Source organism: Caretta caretta, chromosome 7 (genome assembly GCF_965140235.1).
Source record: "Caretta caretta isolate rCarCar2 chromosome 7, rCarCar1.hap1, whole genome shotgun sequence".
In the NCBI taxonomy this organism is placed as follows: domain Eukaryota; kingdom Metazoa; phylum Chordata; order Testudines; family Cheloniidae; genus Caretta; species Caretta caretta.
Genome location: NC_134212.1, coordinates 72,505,514 through 72,530,529, shown reverse-complemented (window position 1 = coordinate 72,530,529; position 25,016 = coordinate 72,505,514). Strand labels below are relative to the sequence as shown.

At 41.0% G+C, this 25,016-nt stretch overlaps 1 protein-coding gene across 2 annotated transcripts in view; it reads left to right on the top strand.

Annotated features, from left to right (window-relative positions):
• Positions 1-9,666: 9,666 nt before the first annotated feature.
• OGDHL (oxoglutarate dehydrogenase L) overlaps positions 9,667-25,016 on the top strand; it is a 109,040-nt gene continuing 93,690 nt past the window's right edge. Inside the window, exons 1-2 of one of the 2 annotated variants that reach the window (XM_048858031.2) lie at positions 9,667-9,786; positions 23,670-23,904. In XM_048858031.2, the coding sequence (XP_048713988.1) occupies positions 23,698-23,904 (207 nt within the window). In that variant the 5' untranslated portion in view covers positions 9,667-9,786; positions 23,670-23,697. Of the gene's footprint in view, positions 9,787-9,830; positions 9,973-23,669; positions 23,905-25,016 lie in introns of those variants that run through there. The other variant, XM_048858030.2, reaches the window with a different exon arrangement.

The following is a 25,016-nucleotide window of genomic DNA, read 5'->3' as shown; positions in this document are numbered from 1 at the left end:
GATTTCTACCTTTTCTTTTTAAAAAAAAATAAAATTCTTTTTTTAAGAACTGATTGATTTTTTTTTTTTTTTAGTGTCCAAAGATCCAGGGATTTGGGTCTGTGTTCACTTTGTAACCAATTGGTTAGGATATTATTCTCAAGCCTCCCCAGGAAAGGTGGTGTAAGGGCTTGGGGGGATATTTTGGGGGAACAGGAACTCCAAGTAGTCCTTTCCCTGATTCTTTGTGTAAATCACTTGGTGATGGCAGCATACTGTTCAAGGACAAGGTGGAATTTGTGCCTTGGGAAATTTTTTAACCTAAGCTGGTAAAAATAAGCTTAGGGGGTCTTGCATGCGGGTCCCCACATCTTTACCCCAGAGTTCAGAGTGGGGAAGGAACCCTGACACTACTCTAAATGGATTAATTACTAGAGTCATGACTGCTACAGTGTGGCTCTGCATAGAAAACACATTTTCAGAACAACAGCTGCTTGATAAGTAATCTGATTTTTATAGTAATCCACTTAAGGGGGAAGGAATTTTTCAGATTTGTCATCTTCATTTTCCACTGCAAACACAATGTACTTCTAACGACGGTGTTTTCAGCTGGAGTGGTACCGTCCGCAAATTCAAGATGGAGAACAGTTCAGTCGCTTTCTTTTTGGTAACTGGATAAAGATACCTTGAACAAACACCACATTTAAATCTAACCACAGACATGAGTCTAGCTACTGGCTGAAAAATGACCACACATTTGAGCAGCAAGTAGCTCACACTCCACCATCATTGTTAAATTTGCATGAGAGTCACAATGTAAGCAGTAAAGTGCCTGGACTGATTTTTGTTGGGGATCTTCACACAACCAGGAAATCCAGATCTCCAGATCTCTAATTTCAGTAGAAATTAGCCTTGAGAAAAGAAGGTAAATTCTAGGAAGTCAGATATTTTATTACCTGTATGACAGACAAAGTAAGGACTGAAGGATCCAATATAATCAAACATATGGATAATAAAAGTAATTTATGAAACTCACTGTATTTCCTTAATTAACTCATAACTGAAGGAATATTGGACAAGATCCTCAAAAGTATTTAGGCTCCTTACTTGATTTCATTGAAATCAATGAAAATTAGGAACTTAAATATCTGAGCCATTATGCCCTTACACAGGATGGCAAAACTTGATAACCTATAAAACTAGTAACCCAAAGCAAACAAAAGACAATGGGTGAACTCCTGAGTTCACTAAGTCAATAGAAGTTTGGCCATTGACTTTACTGTGGTAAGGAATGCCTACTGAACTCGGTTGTATATTTCAAAATTGCTTAGATCCTAAAGTGACTCCACTCTTGGAACACTCAAATTTACTAAACATAAGAAGGGGATGTGTTGGCTACACAGTGGAGACAATGAGTATATAAATATGTTTGTTAGACTAAAAATTAAAGTTGTAGTGAAAAAAACACAGCATTAGGATTGGGTGTTTGTCATAGGAATCGCTTGCTTTCACTAAGAACCTGTCAGTTGCTGCTCAGTGTAATTTGGTTCTTTCTAAAACGATGGTATGAACCACAGGGTGATAAGTATGTGTACAATCAATATATTCTCACCCTAATGTATATAGATGGAATCATGACACTCCAGGGCTGTTAGCACAGGGAGAATGTTGGCTCTTGTAGCAAAACAGTGTAGAATGTAATGACAGCAGAATGTGTGACATTAGGGTGGAAAAAAGAAAGGTTTCTGCTGTGATCTGTTTGGGTTGTGCTGAGGGATGGCAGTCAACTTTCTGAGTGAGCTGGTTGAGAAACATAAGAATGTGTGAGGAATTGAGACTGTATCTGGTATGTCTGAATGCCTAAACTATCGTGTCCCACCTGCGTTAAGGCCTGTGTGGAAAGATACAATGGCAGGTGAGGGATTTGTCCTTCAGTATCTAATTTCATTATGTTCCAGCTGGGTTGTATGGGAGGAGAAATATTAGCTAAGACAATTAGCACAAACCCCAGCTCCTAAGAAAAGTGCCATAGATTCTTTAATATTCATACAAACAAGACAGGTCTTTGATTTTTATTCCAAAGATCCATCCAGAGTAAACAGCATGGAATTCAAATGAACTACGTGAAGAATTAAGGACTTGATAGCATTTGAACCTGCTCTTCAACCTGTAGTTTAGATCTCTAAACCAGCCTCTCCATGGCTCTTTGGTATATTTACAAACTTAGTATTAGGCTTACTGCTGTAGTGTGTTTGCAGTTCTCATTTGGAGATGTGCCTTGCTTCAAATGAGAGAGAATATTTAATTTACTTTAGATTGTATTCATAATGTAATTACATGTAACAAACAAACCGAGAAAAACATTTTTATTTATTTTTATTTTTTAATGTAAAATGGAATTTCTATGCTGGAGTTCAAGAAACACTGTCAAATGTAGTAGAAATAGGAATATAAAAACAATAAAGTGTCTCAGATATTTATTTTCTATCTTTCAGGAGGGGAAGTTATTAATGAGACTGTCCTTCTCAGAGTAGTCTGTATCCAGACCATCTCTAATGAGAACATCCTTTGAAGTAAGAAGCATACGGAGAAGTCATGCTGTGTTAAAAAAAAGGGTTGTGTGAGGCAATTAACTACTGGAAGTGCAATGTTGACCGCATGTAGTTGTCAATCTGGCAGGCAGAACTGATGTACAAGAAAGCAAGTAAGGATAGTTGTGAGGAATTATAGTAGCTTATATTCTATGAAGGATATTCATTTTGAGTCTGATTTTATAGTTAAAGGAGGTTCCACAAAAGACTACCGAATTGCTCTGTTATTGGAATAATGCCAGCTACCAAGTGGCACTTCTTCCCATGGTCAATGAACAGTATACAGTGAAACAAAGAGCTGAATTATGCCTTCCCTTACACAAACACAGCTCCCGATGAAGTCGATGGGAGCTACGGTGCATATCCGAAGACATAATTTGAACCTAGTTTGGTCAACCAATGGGACCAAATTGCGGACATACAGGAAAAATAAATGGACAACTTCTCATTAGAAAGCACATCTATAAGTTACAACTAGAAACACCCTTCCGCTCCCTCCTCTTACCTCCCTCCCCAGGATAATTGGTCTTAAGAAAAATAAATCTTTTGGGCTGAATATCTTCAATTTATAGCCTACACAGCATGCAATTACAAATGTTAGACTGTTATCTCTAACACTAACTATTTGGCATGGCTGTCATAGAAGCATAGGACTGAAAGGGACCTTGAGAGGTCTTTAGTTCAGTCTCCTGAATTCAAGGTAGGACTAAGTATTATTCAGAGTAGATGGTCCCTGACAGGTGTTTGTCTAATCTGCTCCTAAAAATCTCCAGTGAGGAGATTCCACAACCTGCCTAGGCAATTTATTCCAGTGCTTAATCACCCTGACAGTTAAGAAGATTTTCCTAATGCCAATCCAAACTGCCCTTGCTGCAATTTAAGTCCATTGCTTCTTGTCCTATCCTCAGAGGTTAAATCAGCAGTCATATGCTGCTGATTTTTTTAATGTCAATGGGCAAAACTCATCCACAGTGTAACACCACTTACTGCAGTATGGAGTTGAAACTGGGTGACTTCAAAGGACTTACACCACTTGTGAACTGGCTCCGTAGCTTCTGACACTTGAGATTTTTGTGTGCTATCGTTCTGCACGTGGAAACTCCATTCAAGTTAGCGGGAGCTTTATGTAGAAATCAAAGCAAGGTAAGTATGTGTCCTATTCAGCAGGCAAGTAGGATGTATGATGAAGTAGGTCAATGGTTACACAGATTTTGCATCATAAGAAAATAGCCCAGAAGACTTCACAGGAGTTCATTAGAAAGCAGCATGGGATCAGTAACATTACAGGCACACAAAGGACCAGATTGGTGGACTTTCAATACAGGAGAAGAAGTGGAAGCAAGCAATTCCCAAAAACTTCAAGACAATGTCTTTGTAGGGTAGAGGTAGGCAATGAACGGAACAGGTGTCTACAAGGAGAGAGCTATAAAGAAGCAAAAGGGGAAGCAAATAGAAACAATAAGTACAAACAGGTTGTTGGGTGCCCCAAGGCAAAATGAAACAATTAAATGTAGAAGCCTGGTCTTACAACACAGGGCCAGATCATCTTTTTACATAAAAACCCATGAAAAAGGAAATTTGCTGCAAAAATTGTGCAGAGTTCAGAGAGCAGAATTAGCACTTCAGCCCAGATCCACAAAGGTATTTAGGCTCCAAACTTCCACGAAAACCAATGGGAATTTGGAGCCTAAATACCTTTGTGGATCTGGGTCTTAGATACTTTTAAGAAAGGGGAAAAAAAGTGATCCGGGTAGCTACAGGCCTGTTAGTTTGAGATCTGTAGTATGCAAGGAAAAAATTTTGAAGGAGAAAGTAGTTAAGGACATTGAGGTCAATGGTAATTGGGACAAAATACAACATGGTTTTACAAAAGGTAGATCGTGCCAAGCCAACCTGATCTCCTTCTTTGAGAAAGTAACATTTTTTTAGACAAAGGAAACGCAGTGGATCTAATTTACCTCGATTTCAGTAAAGCGTTTGATATGGTGCCACATGGGGAATTATTAGTTAAATTGGAAAAGATGGGGCTCAATATGAAAATTGAAAGGTGGATAAGGAACTGGTTAAAGGGGAGACTACAGTGGGTCCTACTGAAAGGTGAACTGTCAGGCTGGAGGGAGGTTACGAGTGGAGCTCCTCAGGGATAGGTTTTGGGACCAATCTTATTTAATCTTTTTATTACTGACCTCTGGCACAAAAAGTGGGAGTGTGCTAATAAAGTTTCCGGATGACATAAAGCTGGGAGGTATTGCTAATTCAGAGAAGGACCGGGATATCATGCAGGAAGATCTGGATGACCTTGTAAACTGGAGTAACAGTAATAGAATGAAATTTAATAGTGAGAAGTGTAAGGTCATGCATTTAGGGATTAATAACAAAAATTTTAGTTATAAACTGGGGACGCATCAATTGGAAGTAACAGAGGAGGAGAAGGACCTTGGAGTATTGGTTGACCACAGGATGACTATGAGCCGCCAATGTGATATGGCTGTGAAAAAAGCTAATGCGGTCTTGGGATGCATCAGGCGAGGTATTTCCAGTAAAGATAAGGAGGTGTAAGTACCGTTATACAAGGCACTGGTGAGACCTCATCTGGAATACTGCGTGCAGTTCTGGTCTCCCATGTTTAAGAAGGATGAATTCAAACTGGAACAGGTACAGAGAAGAGCTACTAGGATGATCCGAAGAATGGAAAACTTGTCTTATGAAAGGAGACTCAAGGAGCTTGGCTTGTTTAGCCTAACCAAAAGAAGACTGAGGGGAGATATGATTGCTCTCTATAAATATATCAGAGGGATAAATACCAGGGAGGGAGAGGAATTACTTAAGCTCAGTACCAATGTGGACACAAGAACAAATGGATATAAACTGGTCATCAGGAAGTTCAGGCTTGAAATTAGACGAAGGTTTCTAAGCATCAGAGGAGTGAAGTTCTGGAACAGCCTTCCAAGGGAAGCAGTGGGGGCAAAAGACCTATCTAGCTTCAAGATTAAGCTTGATAAGTTTATGGAGGAGATGGTATGATGGGATAACATGATTTTGGCAATTAATTGATCTTGGACTATTAGTGGTAAATAGATCCAAAGGCCTGTGATGGGATTTTAGATGGGGTAGGATCTGAGTTACTACAGAGAATTCTTTCCTAGGTATCTGGCTGGTGAGTCTTGCCCACATGCTCAGAGTTCAGCTGATCGCCATATTTGGGGTCGGGAAGGAATTTTCCTCCAGGGTAGATTAGCAGAGGCCCTGGGGGTTTTTTGCCTTCCCCTGCAGCGTGGGGCATGGGTCACTTGCTGGAGGATTCTCTGCACCCTGAAGTCTTTAAACCATGATTTGAGGACTTCAGTAGCTCAGACATAGGTGAGAGGTTTATTGCAGGAGTGGGTGGGTGAGATTCTGTGGCCTGCGTTGTGCAGGTCAGACTAGATTATCATAATGGTCCCTTCTGACCTTAAAGTCTATAAAATGATGAGGATGGTATGTTTATCCTAGCGTATATACCATGCTCATCACTAAAGTGTCTAAATGTTTATTAGGTATACCTGCTTTCACGTGAAGTCAATGGGAGTTCTGTAAGGCTTTGATGACACTATATCTTTTAATTGAGTTTATAATCAGTGTAACATGATTGCCGCTAAACAAGGTTTGTGCCTGCTTGCAATAAGATTAAAACTTGGTTAGTAACTATGGCAGCTAACAGTGTTTCATTCATTGCCAGCAGACTAGACTATCATATGGCTGTTTTCATGTAACTGGTTCAGCAAACTTTTTGTTTTGCAATGACAACAGGATCCACTAACCAGTTTGGCCGGTCCACCTCCCTCCCAGATCTGTGTGGCAGAACATCACTAAGTGCATCACTTCATGAACTGCTCTTTGTGCTTCACCCCTGGGAACTCTACCCCAGCTCTAAAGATCATTTCACAAGAGCATTTTAACTTAAATTGACAATACTAATAATTATTCAAAATATGACAATTGCTTGAAAAATATTCACGCAGTTGGTAGAACTAGTAAGATAGTAATGAAGATTTCTAATGTATCTAATTTAGCTGATTCTGAGGACCAAGAAATTTTTTATCTCAATGAAAAAATATGTTCCTGTATTCTAATCAGCAAAATTAGAGTGAACTATCAATTGCTGTAATAACCAAGGGTCTAATCTGATTCTGGGGTAATTTAAAATACATTATAGTAGAGGCTCATGTAAAACCTGCCAGTGCTCCTTCCTGTCTGAGATTTTGCTTATTACTGAAGTCAAGTTGACCCTGATTAAATCATTTTTTGTAACACACTCTTTGTGTAGAATAAATTATGACTCCCTCACCATCCTCCTTCCCTTCTTATCCAGGTACAATTTTTTCCATTATTGCATCCTACCTCAATTTGCCCAGAAAATTATGAAGCATGTGGATATTTATGCCATGGTGTCAACTGTAAGCTGAGGTAACAATTTTAGTTGGCTCCATAGATGATTGACCTTGGTTGCATGTTATTCTGTAGTTTTATCAAGGACAGTTGAAATAACAAATATACAACTTTACATATAATCAAGGAAAGTACATAAATATTTGTAGCTCGAAGAAATCCAGTAAAGAAGAAGCCTGGAATATATTCCTCAAATAATAATGACAGCAGGAGGAAAAATCAAAATCTTGTTGCCATACTATCCTGTACTGTATATTCAGGCACATAAAACAGGGCTAATCATATAATTATAAGGGCTTAGACATGTTTCCAATCATTTTGTCAAGGTCTAGAACTGTCTCATTTCATACCAATATTGGATAGAAAAGCATAAATGTCCTCAAAACATATTATATCTTATATGTAGCTTTTGGTAATTCATTCCCACTATTCCAGTAAAGACCTTGCATTTTAAATCTTCCTCCTTTCCTCCAATTTTCCTGCCATATTTCTTATCTACTCATTAGTCGCACATACACTTGTAGCCTATCTTTAATGAAATATTGCTGGGTAAGGATCAAAGGACCCTTCTATGCCATCTGTTAGTTTAACAGTGTTCTGTGTTTTGAATGAGGACTAAGACCAAATTAAATATTTGGCTCTTGCCATGAGTTTTGAAGCTAACTAGTGTTGTTAAGAAGGCATATAGTGGCAACTTCATGGTTATAACAGTCCTTGTATCCCTAGGATTTTGCTGCCTCAAGAAGTACTTTATGACCTCGTTGTTCTATGTAGATGCAAACAGGTTCATCTCTAGTAATCCCATCTTCCTTGCTAACCACCTGAAAACCTCCAGGTTGAAACTACTTTCTCTCTAATTTTTGTCTTGCCTAGTCATCTCTTCTATTAAAGACCCTTTGATTTGAGCTGCATGTATTGATTTTGTTTTGTTCTATCCAACTGAGTCTGGGAATTCTTCATGAGGACTGTGCTCCTGGTTTTCCTTGCTTGTTCACGTATAATACTATTATGTTGTCCTTTACGTGACTGTAACAGGTAGTGACAGCAGAGTGTGATACATAAGCAACACTGCCTTATAAAGTTTTCAACTAGACACATTAAATATAGGAATACAGGACCGGTGGTTAGACATCTGAATTCTACTCCCAGCTCTGAAACTGATTTGCTGTTTGACCTGGGGCAATTAATCTTACTGGAATGGATGCTGCTCTTGATCGCCCCACTCTAAATCTTGATTAGCTCTACTGAAGTCTGTGGGCCTGATCCTGATCTTTCTTACAGTGTTTTTTACAGTCGCTTAATGCCATTAACTACAAGGGAGATAGTCTTGATTTACAATTGGAGGAGATTAGAATCAATCATATTGAGACAACTTCTCTGGCTTGCTCCTGCCTCTTTGTTCTGCTGGTGGGGAGTAAAGGGGCCAAAGAAACTGCTGGATGTTCAGAGCTAAGGACTTTTCCACTGTAGGGGAGTCCCCAACCAATGTAGAGTAAGTTTGCTCTTACATCACCTCACATACAATCCCCAGCATAGGTGCAAGACAGGAGAGAAGAGGGGATGTGACTAAAGCAAGCAATATTCTGGTAATCCTGAACTAGTGGATGACACTTTGAGAGCTGTCAATAGCTGGCATAGCCTCATGACTGCTATAAACTGTGCTCGTGTAGAGCTAGCCTGAAAATCAAAGTGCACAACTGACTCCCTTGTTGGGTCACCTTGCTCTGAAGAGAATCAGAGAATGTGGGCCACTGACTTCAATAAAATTACACTGGTGTGATCAGAACTACACACTGACACAACCAAGCCTTTTGTGCCTCAGGTCAGTTATCTCATTAGCAGTAGCAAGTACATATATTGCTGTAGTGCCCCATTAGGACCCCATTGTGCTGGGCGCAGTACAAACACAGAAAAGAGACAGTCCCTGTCTTGAAGGTCTTGCAATCTAAAGCCATAGATGGACAAAGGATAGGGGATGAAACATAGAAGCAAATGGTGAAGAACTGGCATGGTTGTTTATCAGTGATATGGGTACTTACCTCTCTTCAGGGAGGCATGGTAAGGCTTAAACCTTTGTGGCATCCTTTGATGAGAAGGGCTTGACAAGGCTCTGTAATATTATTACTAGTTTGATGGATGTTAGTAAACAACACCCTAGTGTTTGTGAGGTCTCCCCCACTGGTTGTGGAGCAGAGTTCTGCCATGGCTGTTGTGGTGAAGAGGGGATGGCAAACCCTGAAACCCCTCAGCTGGAGAATAGTAAGTAAGAGTGAGAGCCCATCCCAAGAAAAACAGGGTTTCTCACAAGTGCTGAGACTGATGTGGGGTTACAGCAGCGTCTAAGCCAGTGGGCCGTTGAGGGAGAAGGAGAAGGAGGTGAAGACACCGCCATTAGGTGGAGGAGGCAGAGACAGGGCGAGTAGCTTGAGGACAGTGAGGTGAGCGGTGCAGGGGGGGAGAGGGAGGGAGGTGAGAGGAAGGGGACCACAGGTGGGAACAGCTGAGAGAAGAGAGCCCACAGAGAGAAGCAGGGGAGGGAAAGAGGGGTCCCCCGGACCCGTGGGGCGGTTGGCGGGGGCGGGGTCCCGTGGGGCGGAGGGCAGGTGGGCGCTCCCAGCTCTCCCGCCTTCTCTTGCCTCTGCAGCACCGCCCTGCGGACAGCGCCCAGTGCTCGCTCGCTCGCTCCCCACGCGGCCCCTCCCACCCATCGTTTGATGACCTCACCGCGCCCAGCGGACGCCGAGTATAGATTCCGAGCGCGCGGCCATCCTTCTCCCACGTGACACAGGTAATTGTCCCCTCCTCGCCCGCCCCGCAGATGGGAGACCCCTCCCTGTCCCTCCACCTCCCCGTGCTGGCGCTGCGGCGGTCAGGGCCGTTCTTCCTCAGTAGCGGCCCGGCAACTCGGGGGGCTGCGCCGCGCCGCGCCGCGCCGCCTCCAGGATCTGCCGGAGCCTCCCCACCCCTCGCACAGGTCTGTCACCCGCCCGGCTGCCGGAGCGGCCCGCGGGGAGACCGTGCCCTGGGCCCAAGGGGCGTCTGTCAAGGCTGTGCCCCCAGATGGGGCAGGCGGCCTGGTGTGGGGAGAGGGGGCTGGCGGGGATCAGCTGGGCATTGCACGTTAGAGAAGAGGCAGGTAACTCCACCTGGCTGGAGGAGGAGGATGTGCAAAATACCTTTGTAAAGCAGGCTATTGATTTTAATGGTCAAGGCCTGGGCACCTCGGGTATGGGTCACTCTGGGCACAGGTGGGGCCTCTCGGTTTGCCCTGGGGGTGGGAAAAGGCTGGATGAAGAATAAAAATCCTCTTCAGAATTCCTTGGCCAGCAAAGGCTCTTTGGGGCGTGGGGCGGCATTTTAGGGATAAGTGCCTGTTTGTTAATGTTGCTGTGTACCAAGCAGAGCAGACTGCCTACAGTAGGCTGCTTCTGGACCATGGTGGCTAAGCTGGGTGTTTTATGATGATGGACTTGAGTTGCTGTAGTCTAGCCAGGTACGTAATCCAAATTAATAGGGTCACCTCTGCTTTAGGCAGTACGTATGTTTTGGACTAATGTAATTTGGCTACTACTGTGTATTCAAGTAATCCTTGATTACTCTGCATTGCATTGTGTGACCTCCCTATGGGTTGCAACAGCACAAATATGAAAAAGAGTAAATAAATTGAAAAAGACAATCTAATAGTGTTGTCTATCACTTTAGTTTGCAAAGAGATGGAGACTTAAATGGCCATTCAAGTTTTTCTCTAAAGTTCATGATTAGAATACCGTATGTAATTACATAATACTATCTACTTCTATGGGAGGTAGTATGGCATCGTGGATAGAGTACAGATTTGGGTCTCAGAAGACCTGGATTCTATTCTCAGTGTGACCCGCTGGCTGATCTTCAGGAAGTGACTTCACCTTCCTGTGCTTGCTTTCTCATCTGCAACATGGGAATAATGATGCTTACCTCTTTTGTAAAGTGCTTTGAGATCTACTGATGAAAAGCTCTATATAAGAGCTAGGTATTTACAGTCTGGCACTTGGAATGGAAATATGTTTTTAATTGTGCCCTTAGGATTCATTTAATCCTGAATCTGTAAAGGAAAGTCTTCAATATACAGTTCTCCCCTTCTCTTATTCATCCAAGAGTTGTACTGAAAAGCAAAAGAGAATGGAAATGCTGATCCTAACTTGATTACTAGCTTTCCAAAGTGAGGGCCTTTAAGTGAGAGGCCTGCAGAGCTGAAACAATTAGAGAAGTCTGTTTAGCCTTTATTATTATGCTAAAATTTGATACATCACTATGAATGTTTTGACAATCTGATTAGCTATAATTATCCCATCTTGGGCAAGGTGAATAACAGACTGATGACATGGTTGTGTTCAGTGGTCATGGTAGGTTAATGCATTTACATTTCACACAGGAGATAGAGGGCTTGTCTTCACTACCGCACTACATTGATGCAGCTGCGCCAATGTAGTGTGTCTGGTGAAGACACGCTTATGTTGTCGGGAGAGTGCTCTCTTGTCAACACCTCAATGAGAGATAGAAGTTGGTGGGAGAGCGTCTTCCGCTGGTATAGTACGGAGTAGACAGCACTTTAAGTCGATGTAACTTACATCGCTCAAGGGGATGGTTTTTTCACACCCCTGAATGACATAAGTTACATTGACTTAGGTGGTAGTGTAGACAAGCCTTTGAAGAACAAAAGTGACTTTCCTTCTCCTTTCTTTCAAGTACTTGTCCTAACTACTCCAGGAAACTGGTGATAGTAGTAATTATTGTGATGCTACCAACTTTATTGTCCACTAAAACATACCAACTTGGCTTTGTTTGTTTGTAAAAGATAGGGTAGTATTTTCATTTCCTGACTTATTTTTTCCCACTATGTGTTAATTGGGTTTTGCTTGCATATAGAGGACTTCAAGTATTTATTGTGTGTGAATAAATTGTTTGGCTACCCCCTTCCCTAAAAAACGCAACCCAAACCATTAAGGGAAATGGATATTTCTACATTTAGTACAGTTCCTCTCTGCAGGAAAAAATAAGGATTTAGTTTTGCAGTGATGTCTGAGCATTTTTCTGAAGCAATCCTCCTTCCTTCCCTATTCTCCTATCTGCTTCTGTGATCGAAGGCTTCTTATTCATACCTCTTATTCAGTTCAAATATCTATAAGGCACCAGCTTCTATGGGGTTTTTTCTACCTTTATCCATTCTTCTGCACCAACCATATGTTATAGAGAATTATGCTGTTGAGGAAACTCTTAAGAGGGAGTTGCATGGAATGCATTTTGAAAATTAACCATGCTAAGGGACAGATGTTTTTCTGAAGCTTGGGCCAGACTGTTAATGTTCTTCATGGAGACTTTATACCACAGAGATCTAAAAGAACCACAAAATACACCTGGTGTTTTAGGAGGAGAATGAGGTCAGTACAGTCTATGCCATCCTTAAGTCTAATGAGCAATTAAAACAATCAATATATCAGAAGATTACCATTGATACCAGACCTACTGTGCCACAACCTTTCCCTTCCACCTCTGCTTCCTCTAAAAGGAAGATTAGACACAGGGCTGTGGTAATTGACAATCTTGTCAATGTCAAAAGCTAGTTTCTCCTGCAAGGGTTGAAAACTAGTTTATCTTGAGCTGTATTACAGTACAGACATGTAGGCTTTCAGACTTAAATCCCCTAATGCTGTCTGTCTTCCTCCACTATTTTAATGCTGGAGTGGTTTATTTTGTTTAATAAATATCAAGTTTGCTTTTTCTTCCAGTTCAGTACTCCCTTCTCATTTTTCAATCCCTGGTAGAGATTTAATTAATATTTTCCTTTTGGTTGCTCCTACTCAGCATGCTCCCTTGCCAATCACTGTTTTCATTTCAAGGTTGATTTAGGAGGCATTGTGAAATGGAATAATCCTAACTGCTTCTTGATTCTGTCTGTTGCCCTTTGTGCTGGTTTTTGAATGATGGGCTCAGGGCTGAGTAGGCCAGAATGCTCTGTGATCACACTTGTGGTCTCTGATTTGCTAAGTGTTGATGCTGACAGCTGTTGTCTGTGCTGGAGAGCAGCAAGCACAAGGAGGAACCAGGAGGACATTAGATTTATTGAGCAAAATTAATCCTTAATGTAAACCTGTTGACTTTGGAGTTACATCAGAGATGGCTTTGTCCACTTCTGTTTCATATCTGTGTAAAATGAGGTATCACTTTTTTGTTAGTCAGGGATAATATGTCTAGTAACATTTTTGCCTCCGCAATAATCTTTATACCATCCTGGAGGACAACTAATCTGTCTTTGAGTTTGTGGATTATGTAGTTGTTAATTGGATTATCTCTTAAAATGGGACACTGACCCTCTTTTGAAATTTAAGCAGAACAAGTGGATGATGGCTGAAGTCACTTGTAGACACCTTGCTTCTCTTTTTTCTCTGCTGGAATATTTAAGGGATACGATCAACTTGAGATCTAGTCCATATTTTTTAAAAATGAGGTAAAAGTAGCTTTTGGTGTTACATCTGCCATGAATACCCCGGTCAAGTTTTGTGCTTTTACCATCACTTCCTTATTTTTAAAATGTTTTTCTTTTGCAGTTGCTCTCGGCTCTTTGCTATAACAATATTACCAATACTTGTAGCATAGGTAGGTGAAATATCTTCCAATATATAGGTATGGTTTTTAAGTTGATAGTGACCCTTTAAGGACTAATTCAGTGTGCATGCTTTGTATCCCTGTATTTTTTCATGCCTTTATTTATGCATGCATTCATGCATACCAATGAGCAAAGTGATGTATAAGCAAGGATTTGTACCCACTTACCTCTTGGCTTTCTTGTTCCTGCCGTGAAGTCATACGCCTCATTGTGACGTATCCGTTCTTTCCTTGATAACACATTGACATGAGAAATAGAGGACTTTTACATTATGCTGTGGCAGATGATATGCTATGCACATCATTGCTTTTAATGCCATTATATTAAATAAACTATGTACTAAAAATACCACTTAGAGGTCTAAAAATATATTCTTAACTCTGCCAATGTGATCCCAAATGGCTTTGGATTTTTGTATGACTATCATCTGTTTCCAAAAATATTTATTAATTATTGGTATTACCATAGCACCTGAGCGCTCTAGTATGACTAAGACTCTGTTTTGCTAGGCACTGTACAAACACAAAACAAAAAGACAGTTCCTGCCTCAAAGAGCTTACAATAAAAGTATATAATAACAGATGGAAACAGATGGGAGCACAAGGAAACAATGAGGCTGCGTTAGTCAGTTTGATAGCTAGTCATCTCAGCCTACCAGGGCCATAACTGTTAATTTTTTTGTAGGCATCATGGAAAAGGAATTTTAAGGAAGGATATGAAGGATGATGTTTTTGGCAAGCTCCTCCCAAGTCTGAGGGGCATCACGGGAGAAGATATGAACATGTTTGTTTGAAGATATAACAAGCTGGTGATGGAGGTTGGCATTATGGGCATATCAGAGTTAACATCTCGATAGTGAATTAGAGATGATCGGTAATGTGGGGGTAGACTGTGAAGGGCCTTAAGGGGATGTCTACACTGCAGCTAGGAGGTGTGATTCCCAGGATGGGTGGACAGACATACTGGGTCAGCTTGAGTTAGCATGCTAAAGTAGCAGTGTGGATGTTGCAACACTGGCAGTGGCTCAGACTAGCCTCTCAAACTTGGACCCAGGGGGTCAGGTGGGCTTGGACTTGGGCAGCTAAACTGAGCTATATTAAGCAGAGCCAGCATGAGTTTGTCTACCTGTGCTGGGAATCACACTTCCCAGCTGCAGTGTGAGCATACCATGAGAGTGAAGACAAGCAGATTGTTTCATGCAACAGAGAGGGGTGGTGAAGTCAAAGTAATGGGCTAGGACAACAATTTTAGCAAGAGCATTCTGAATGGATATGAGTGGACCAAGATTGTATTTGTCAAGGTCAGAGAGAAGGATATTGCAGTAACTGAGATGAGAGCCCGAATGAGAGTTCTAGCTGTGTGGAGGAATAGGAAAGGCTGTATCTAGTAATGTTATGAAAGAATTGACATGATACACTGGGAATATGAAACCCTCATTGATGTCAATGAATGCTGAGGGCTCTAGGCATAGATACCATAGCACATGCACTACATATTGTAGGACTAGTATCTCGTAAACTAGCTTATCAGTTCCTTTTAATATGATCATATTAGCTTAGTGGTCACTGTGAACAGTGGCAAAGTACATAGGGGTAAGGATTGTATTTTCAAGATGGCTGTAATTTCACAAAGTCAAGTTGCTGTTTTTATATTCATGTTTCATATTGGGAACCTGGTGTACTCTGACCTCAGAGTCTTTGCATGGTGACTCAGCATCCTGGATATAGTCTTTCCTGACTTCTGATCCATTATTAGAATAGTTTTTCTGTCCTTGAGATTCAGAGTGACAGGACATGTTTGTGTCTCATGACAGAGGAGGGACTACATAGTAGGCCTTTTAGTGATGATGATACTCCTTTTTAGTAGTGATACTACTAGTAATACTCTTTGAGTAGTCATTAAAAATAGGCTTAAATAGGAAACTAGCTTCAGCGTTTACTTTGGAGGGAGTAGTGTACCTTCTTAGTAATAAGATTTTTTGCGTTGCCTTACATCTGAAAGCACTGTTCAAACACTAACTCATCTTTGCCATAACCTTGTGAAATAATTACTACTTATCTATTTTAAAGGGGAGGAAACCGAAACAGGTTAAATGGTTTGGGCAAGGCCAGCCAAAAGCAGAATCAAGGTTAAAATGCAGAAGTTCCTGGCTTCCAGCCCCGTGCTTAGTCCACTAGACAGTATTCCCAATTATTTTCAGTCGTTATTGGCATATTGATCTTACTGAGGAGACTCCATTCATTTCATCTTGTACTTCTATAAGCATGTCCTCCTTTTCTCCTTATTGATCTTCCATATGGTTAGATAGGTGCATGCTTTGCATTATATTCTTCCTAGCTGAAACCAGTAGTGCAGGTGAGAGTATTTGGCAACTGCATATCTTGTTGTTCGTTTCCAGTATGGCCACAAGGATATCCTTCTGTGTGCCCCTAGCAGGCTGAAACACATACTACTTTTGCTCCAGAGGGAACTCTGTGCACACACAGAATTCATGTCCCCCACAGATGTTTTTTTCTCTGCAGAAAATGCATTCTGGTGGAGAGGCACTGCAATTACTCCTTTTGCTCACCAGTGGCTGCTTTGGTGCCAGAACACAGGGAAGGCAGCTCACTGGTCAGAGCAGCCAATAGGGAGGTGGACAGGCTGCGTTCTTCACATCACCCTGCCTGCAGAACCAGGGGAGGAGGCATGGGATATGGTGGAGACAGTCAGCATAGGGCTGTTGGGTGGGTCACATAGACTGGGGTTCAGAAGGGCTAGTGGGAGAGACAGACTGGGATGGGTGCTGACTGGGAGTGGGGGTGCAGGGACAGGAGGATGGGGTGCATGAGTGGGAGTGCAAGGACACGTGGGGGGGGGGGAAAGGGGTGCATGGGGATGGAGTCAGATGTGCCTGACTGAATGGGAGAGGCTAGGGGTCAACCAGGGTCAGCATGGGAGAGGCTCCCCAATTCCCTAATAATCCCTCTTCTCTCCCCCCCCCCCCCCCAAAACAAACAAACAAACAACCTGTTCCATACTTTTCCCACCCACAACCAGCAATCCCCCAGGTTTGCTCCCAGGCTCCTTCCCAGCAATTACTTCCCTCTCCCTCAGTTCTTCCATTACCCTTGTCTCCCCCAAGCCTTTGCACTGCTTCTGAGTCATGTGGGAAATAAGTTTCTGTATTGTAGTTTAAATGAATTATTACTCAAAGTTCTGTATTAACATGCCTAGTAAGAAATCTTTTTCAAAAAATATTTCCTGAACCTTTTTTGTTGTCCGTTTTGTTACGGACATACTTGCTGACAGGTATTTTGAAATAAATTACCAAAATAATTGAAACTGGCGTGTTTATATTGTGTTGTTTTGACAAATAAAATATGCAGAATTTTAAATTATTGTGTTCAGAATTTGTAATTATTGGGCGCCGAATTCCCCCAGGAGTATTCTTTACACTCAGGCTTATTCTTTAATGTGGAGACAGTGGAGAAACCGTGTATCACAGTTCTTGGTCCAGAGAGAATGTATATCACAGTTGCCTGCTGCCCTCCGTGTGTGAGGTGCAGTATCCACAGAACTGTAAGATCTGTAACAATGAAAGGAAAAATGATGGTGTGGAATGCACACCGGACTAAATTGCCCTATGTCTTTCTTTAATATATGTTTGCCCGATAAGGGGATTTTGTAGCCTGTATCTAACAATGATGCAGGGCTTTCCTTTCTTTTGATAGTTGTCAACAGAGAAATGAGTGATAACTGAGAACTGTTTAAGCATATTTTACTAAATGCTCAAAAATCCATAACTGAGAGAGAGACTATACTGGTTTTAAAAGAAATCAGCCTGCTTTGGGATGAAGTGACATCAGTGGAATAAAGGGAAAGTTGATAGCACTGAATATAAATTAGAAACTAGGAATTGTAGAAAACCAGTAAAGCAAGCAAAAGGACATATGGAGAAATCAATGGCTAGCAGAGTTAAGGACAATAAGGAGGAGTGTAAGTATATTAGGAATAAAGGGAACCCTAACAATGGTATTGGTTCATTACTAGATAGAAATGAAATTTTCAGTAATAATGTAGAAGGCAAAAGTGTTCTAATATATATTTCTGTTCTGGTTTTAGAGAAAAAGGATGTTTTAAATGATTTAAAACTGTCTGATAGCTCTCAAAATTAAGTGTAGGCAGGGAATCTTCATAATCAAAGCTGGTGTGTTTCTAGGGGTGTCCCTCAGGGGTCAGTTCTTGGCTGTATGCTATTTATCATTTTTATTAATGACCTGAAAGAACTCACAAAATAATGACTGATAGAGTTTGCAGATGAAACACAGATTGGGGGAGTGGTAAGTAATGAAGAAGGCAGGTCACTGATACAGAGCCATCTGGATTGCTTGATAAGCTGGGTGCAAGCAAACAATATGTGTTTGAGTATGGTAAAAGGAAAAGTCATACATCTAGGAATAAAGAATACGGGCCATACGTACTCTGACCTGGGAAGCAATGACTTTGAAAAAGACTTGGGGGTCATGGTGGCTAATCAGCTGAATGTGAGTTCCCATTGTGATGCTGTGGCCAAAGAGGCTAATGTGATATAGAAACAGGGGAGTATTAAGTAGGAATAGGGAGGTTGTATTACCTCAGCATTTGGAACTGGTGCAACTGCTGCTGGAATATTGTGTCCTGTTCTCATGCCCCCAATTCAAGAAGGATGTTGACAAATTGGAGAGAAGAGCCATGAGAATGATTAAAGGACTGGAAAAACATGCCTTATAGTGATATACTGAAGGAGCTTCCTCTGTTTAGTTAACGAAAAAGGAAATTGAAGAGGTGATTTGATCAGTGTATACCTACCTAGGTGGAGAATAGAAATTTGATAATAGAGGATCTTCGATCTTGCAGGGAAAGGTTTAACAAGATCCAATAGCTGGAAGTTGAAACTAGACAAATTCAGACTGAAAAAAACATTTTTAATAGTGAGGGTAATTATCCATTAGAACAGTTTACCAAGGGCTGTGGTGAATTCTCCATCACAAGATTGGATGTTTTTAAAAAGAGAGATGGTCTAATTCAAACAAATTAATACAATGGAGTCCTATGGCCTATGTTGTGCAGAACGTCGGACTAGAGAATCACAATGGTCCCTTGTGATGGGGTGGACTAGGCCCAGAGGCCCCCGCTACACCTGTCCCAGGACAGGAGCAGTGAAGCAAAGTCTTCAAAATGTGAGTTCAATCCCTGAGGGGGCCATTTAGGGATCGGGGCAAAAATTGGACATTGGTCCTGCTTTGAGCAGGGGGTTGGATTAGATGATCTCCTGAGGTCCCTTCCAACCTCCAACCCTGATATTCTATGATTCTAAGTGGCTTAGAAAGACTATTCAGGAGGTTGCAAGGGGCTAGCCAATCAGAAGATTGCAGGCTAGCATAAAAGGAGCTGCAGTGCAGACCAGAGTCAGTTCCTTGCTAGAGCCAGAGTAGTGCAAATGGTGTTCCTGGCTGGTGAAAGGGAACTGCAGCACCATGGGCAGCTCAGTGCTAGGAGGGAATGGAGGAGGGAGGAAGAGGTGCTCCTGGTTGGCTGCAGGAGCTGAAAGGCTGGATGGGAACCAGGGAAGCAAGTAAGGACCTCCTGACTGTCTGCAGGAGCTGCACGTGCTAAGATAGATAGTTGCTGGCAGGGACTGGGGGGCAAGTAAGGTGTTCCTGGCTGGCTCCTGGGACTCGACAAAGCTAAGGGCCGCTGAGAAGTGGCCTAGGGAAATGTAGTTAGTTAAAAGGGATGTGGCACATGGCGGCTGCTACTTAAAGGGTCCCTGAGTTGTGACCAGGAGTAGTAGGAGGGCCTGCTCCTCTGGGGAGGTAGTTATTCCCTGAGAGAAGGGCTCAGAAAGGGCAAAACCATTGCCTCCAGGGAGGAAGCCCTGAGGGTATGGCCTGATACCAGGGCCAGGACTGTTTAAAGACTTCAGACACACCCGACCAGAAGGGGTGCTTGTGAGGGGTGGGTGCGACCCCGTTACATTCCTTCAGGCTTTATGATCTTTGAATCTAAGCTGGAGAAAGTTGACGTGTGGCGGTGTGAGTACTCCCTACAGTGGATTGCATATATGTTAGAGGAAAATGTTATTGAAGTCTGACCCAAGCCCATCTGAGCCTGGTGCTTTGTACATCATAAGGGATTTCACAGCAATTACGAGCCTCTCCTTTTTAATGGTCCTAGAAGTGCTGCTGCTTGAACGTCAGTGAGATTAGTTGGTGTAGCTTTTGCTAAACCACCTTGCATGCTGGTGATTCCGTCAGGGGATTCTTCCTGCTTACTGTAGAGAACCTTTTCTAATTACACAAAGTTATTTCCTCTGCTTTGCTGGTTAATGTGTTTTTGTACTGGTTGAAGGATTTAGGAGATCAGGCTGGATGATGGTTGCTTTCTCATTTGCTAGCCTTACTTTCCATATTCCTATGTTCATAATAATCTTGTTTTACATATTTTGCCATTTTTTAATGTAATAGTTGTCCTGTTTTTTGCTGTGGAGATTTTAGCATCTTTATATTTTTCTTGCACTATGTTCATGAATGATTTTCTTTCCCCTTCTCCTGCACCCTCCCCCGCCCTCCAAAAAAAACCCCAAAACAAAACACCCACGCACTTTTTCTAGGAGCTGAACCTTCTGTACTTTTTCTGGTCTGAGGTGAAGGCATTAATTTTGCCCCAAAGGTTATCACAGTGGTTACTTGTGTTAGCTCTCCAGTATTACCAAAATGCAAAAGATTTTTTTAAATATTTAATAGCAATTGGGCTAAAAGCATGCATCTCCTTAAGAGTAAGTTACTTGACCTTTGTGACTTAGGATAACATCTTTGGGGCTGCTTGCAGCAGAGGGAGAGACATCTGGAATCAGGAGAAGGTTTGAGAAAAATGAGGGGAGGATTTTCATGCCTATCATTTTCATTGGATCTCTTTTAGGCATGAGGAGATGATCTGTTGTGGAGCATGCTTGGAGCAGGAACAAAGCAGGTGTTTGTGTGCGTGCTTCAGATGTGCATAGGAATAGTTCTTTCATTACCTCACATGTCTGTCAACACTTGCCTTCTGAGTGCACAGGGCTGAATCTGTCTATGGTAAGAAGTAGTGTTATACCAATAAAATAAAAACCATCAGGACCTTATTAAAGGGGATAAGACAAAATGTCACATTTATTGTGAATACAAAAAGAATCATAGTAGGCAGTCAGTTATAGCTATAACATTTCATTCAGTTTCTCACACACACACACACGTTCTGCAGCTGCTGTATACTTACCAGTCCTGAACGTAGCTTGAGTTCTAGGCTTGGGTTCGTGGCTTGTGGCGGCTAACTGGCCAGGAAAGCCAGGCACAAGGAAGAGCTGGGTCTCTGTTGGCCATGCACCAATTCCCTTTCATGTTGGCAGCAGAATGTTACCCTTCAAAATCTTCCATCTCACCCATCCTTTTTGTAGGCTTTAATTTGAATCCAGAGTCTATAGGTCTTGCTGTGTCACGCTGCCTCTGGGTTTGGTGTGATGGATCACCCGTCAATTGCAGACATGACTTTCAGCCTAGGACCTGGCTTTGATGTTTCTTCTATTATACTTTTGTTCTTTTCTTTTGAGGGTGGACTCCTCTTACTTTGTCAGGGCTGTTGTCCGCATCTTCAGCCGTTGGGTGTATACACTTTATTTCATCAGTACAGGCTGGGCTGGAGGTTGATTCCATCATCCACCCATACCTCATTCACATATCTAAACTAGTAAGATTACAGCAGGGTTTTGCAAAAATGAAGGTTGCAACAAGCTTTTACAAAATGAAGTGAGCATTTTAAAATGGAGTTTGGGACAAGTTATAATGGAGTTTGAGTTACAATATGGACAAGTGTAAGGAATGGCAAACAGTGAGCAGAAGTTACAATTTTGAAACAGGTTTCAGAGTAGCAGCCGTGTTAGTCTGTATCCTCAAAAAGAAAAGGAGGACTTGTGGCACCTTAGAGACTAACCAATTTATTTGAGCATAAGCTTTCGTGAGCTACAGCTCACTTCATCGGATACATTCAGTGGAAAATACAGTATACGTTTCAGCGATTTAAGCAGCAATTGGATTGAAAGTGAAACTCAATTAGTCAGTTATTGGGGTAACCAGTTTTATGAATGAATGTTTCATTTTACAAAACTTTGATTATGAAGTTATATTAATAAAGTGAACAATTAAAAACCATTTCATTGATCAGTTCTACAGTAGGAGCACATTTAAAATGCCCTTTTCAAATGAGTTTAGTGCCCCCAGTTTGGGCAGTGATTGCGTAGAAGTTGCCTGTGAGAATGTGAGGGAATATTTTTCTTTTCTCCAGGTGTTGGTGATTGTGATGTCTTCAGAAATATTTTCATGCCAATTCTCAAACCTACCTTTGTTCGAATGGGTTAGAAATAATTGCCTTTTCATTCCCCTTCCAATTTAGGAGTTTTACAGCCACCTCTTCCTGATTTGTGTGTGTGTGTGTTTGTTTTTTTAGTGTCTTTCTCTCTCCTGTTGCAGCATGAAGGACTCGCACAAATAACAGGGAAAACTGATTCTACAGGGATTATTTATGTGCAGTTGAACTGAATATACACAAAGTGTTTTCAGATGCACAAAGTGAAAAATATTTTTCCTCTAATCTATGTCAGTTGTAGTCAATATCGATGTTGCTGATAACTATAGTAGGTAAAAAATAAAATAAAAATCAGACAGGTGATTTTTAAGTTGGTGACCTTTTTGAATCTTTTAGAAGTGTATTTAAAACTTTAATATGCTTCTTCAAAAGCTTTGTTTTAGTGATTGTTTAGTTAGTGACCCAAGTAACACAAGTAAGGAAATTCACAGCTAAAACTGGCAGCATAACTAGATAATCCATGCAAAGACCAGTCTCAATGGATCAGTGTAGCCGATTACTGTGCTTTGATTATCATGTTTGCAATACCTATGCACAATAACTCTGAGATGTCATCCCTGACATCTGCTAACTTTGAATATCTGTGCTTTAGTTTTTCAGGTGTTTTAAAGTGAAAACAAAATTACCATCTTCCCGTAACGTTATTTTTGGTCTTCCTGCATTTTGATTTGTCTAATAGTTGGATTCTTGTATAGGTTTCAAACTGTAGTTTACATTTAGAACTGTAATTCCGAGTGAGAGCTGTGTATCCTCAACTGGCATCACTGGAAGTTTTTAATGCTCAGAATTTCTCAGATGAAGATGAAACTCTTTGCGTGTGTGTGTGATTTTTGTTTGTTTGTTTGTTCAACATTCTAGGAAATTCACTTGTCCAGTTAAAGCAAGCAAACAAACTAAGTGGTCGTTGGGTGTAACAGTGTACCACCTTCACTTTTCAGGAGTGCTCATTTACACAAATTATAAATTGCTTCAAAAGAATAACCTAGGTGGTCATTCACAAGCCACTTCTTACAGTAACCTTGTCTTACTTAAACCTAAAGCCAACATGAACACTTAATGTTCCATGCACTCCCTCCATAACACATGGAGCTATGAATCTGGGACCAGCAGCTCCATCTTCCCCTCCCAGGCGTAAGATGTGGGCGGAAGCCCTCTAGGATATCTGTAAGGGGTTTGGTCTTTAAAAATGCCACATCATCCTTCAAGGAGAGACAGCAGCAACAGCTGCCAATATCACCAAGGGGTGTGAGTAAACTTCCTTTTTCTTCATGCGTCCAGGACATTGGGGGCACATAGCTCAAGCAATTCCCTGTTTATAGCCATAGAAGCCCTCAGGGTCATCAGTTCCAGATTCTGTCAGATTGTTGGGTGTGGGAAATGGGAATGGGCAACTCCTTAGAAACACCTTCACAGCTGTAGACAGCAGGGATATTAGAGCATTGGCTTCATAACTGATCAGTGGGCTTTCCACTGTCTTGAAGATATTTTGTATTTAAGCTTGAACTTTGTTAACGAGGAAATATATGGCACAAGGCTAGATTTCATAGTAAGATATTGTAGTGCGTTGGGCATTCTTTCGACTATGTTTATTTTGTCTTTTTTAATAGATTTGGATCTTCTACCTAATGAACAAACATGAGTCATTTGAGGTTTCTTGTAGCTACCTTGAAACCTCATGGCATTCAATTTTTGGTAAAGCAAGATGTAGCCAGAAAGGTATTTCTGCAGAGCCAACGTTATGTTTCATCGGGAGCCACAGAACCATTCCTGAGTGGAAGTAATTCAAATTATGTAGAGGAAATGTACTACACATGGCTTGAAAACCCTAAAAGTGTGCATAAGGTAAGTCTAAATGTTAACTGAAAATTCTACTGTTAAGATAAAAAGTATAAATATTGATTCCACTCTTTGACTGTTTTGTAAATGGTCTTTTATTAAATGAAAAAATGAAACTTATCTTATATATTGATCATTGCAAGATATGAAATTGCAGCAACATAAAAATATAAGAAGCCCAAGTATGGTGAACTGGTTTGAAGAATATGAGATGTCTTGGTTATGAAAATATTAACAGAAGCAGACATCTGATTTTCAGAATTTTTTTGTAGCAATATGATTATTTAATCAGTCTATTGAAGGAAATTAGTTATGATTTACAGAAATTTCAAGCTTCTAATATTTGTAATAGAGTCACAACATGTTCTCTGCTATACTTAAGTCATATATATGGTGTGGTATTTTATAGCTGCCTAAGGGAGCTGAGTGCTTAGTTCCCCATGCTGGATTTGGAAATTCCAGCCTTAAATGTTTTGTAAAACTACCTTCTTTAAGTTTCTATAGTTTGGAAAATATTTCACTCTGTACATGTTTCTAAATTCCAAACACCTGCTAGCTATTTCTTGTTACCTCTAAACTTTGTATTTTTGTTAATGAAAAATATTTTTTTTAGGGCTGTCGATTACTTGCTGTTAACTCAAAAAATTTAATCCTGATTAATCTCAGTTTTAATCGCACTGTTAAACAATAGAATACCAACTGAAATTTATTAAATATTTTTGGATGTTTTTCTACATCTTCTTCAAATATATTGATTTCAGTTACAACACAGAATACAAAATCTAAAGAGAGCACTGTACACAATTTTTGTTTACAAATATTTTCCCTGTAAAAATGGCAAAAGAAATGGTATTTTTCAATTTACCTCATGCAAGTACCGTAGTGCAATCTCTTTATTGTAAAAGTGCAACTGACTCATGATGATGAAAATGAACATTCATTGGTCTGTGTTGCTTTGGATCGTTATTAAGCAAAACCCGTTGTCGGCTTGGATGCATGTCCTCTGGAATGATGGTTGAAGCATGAAGGGACATATGAATCTTTAGCACATCTGCACTTAAATATCTTGCAACGATGGCTAAAACAGTGCCATGCAAATGCCTGTTCTCGTTTTCAGG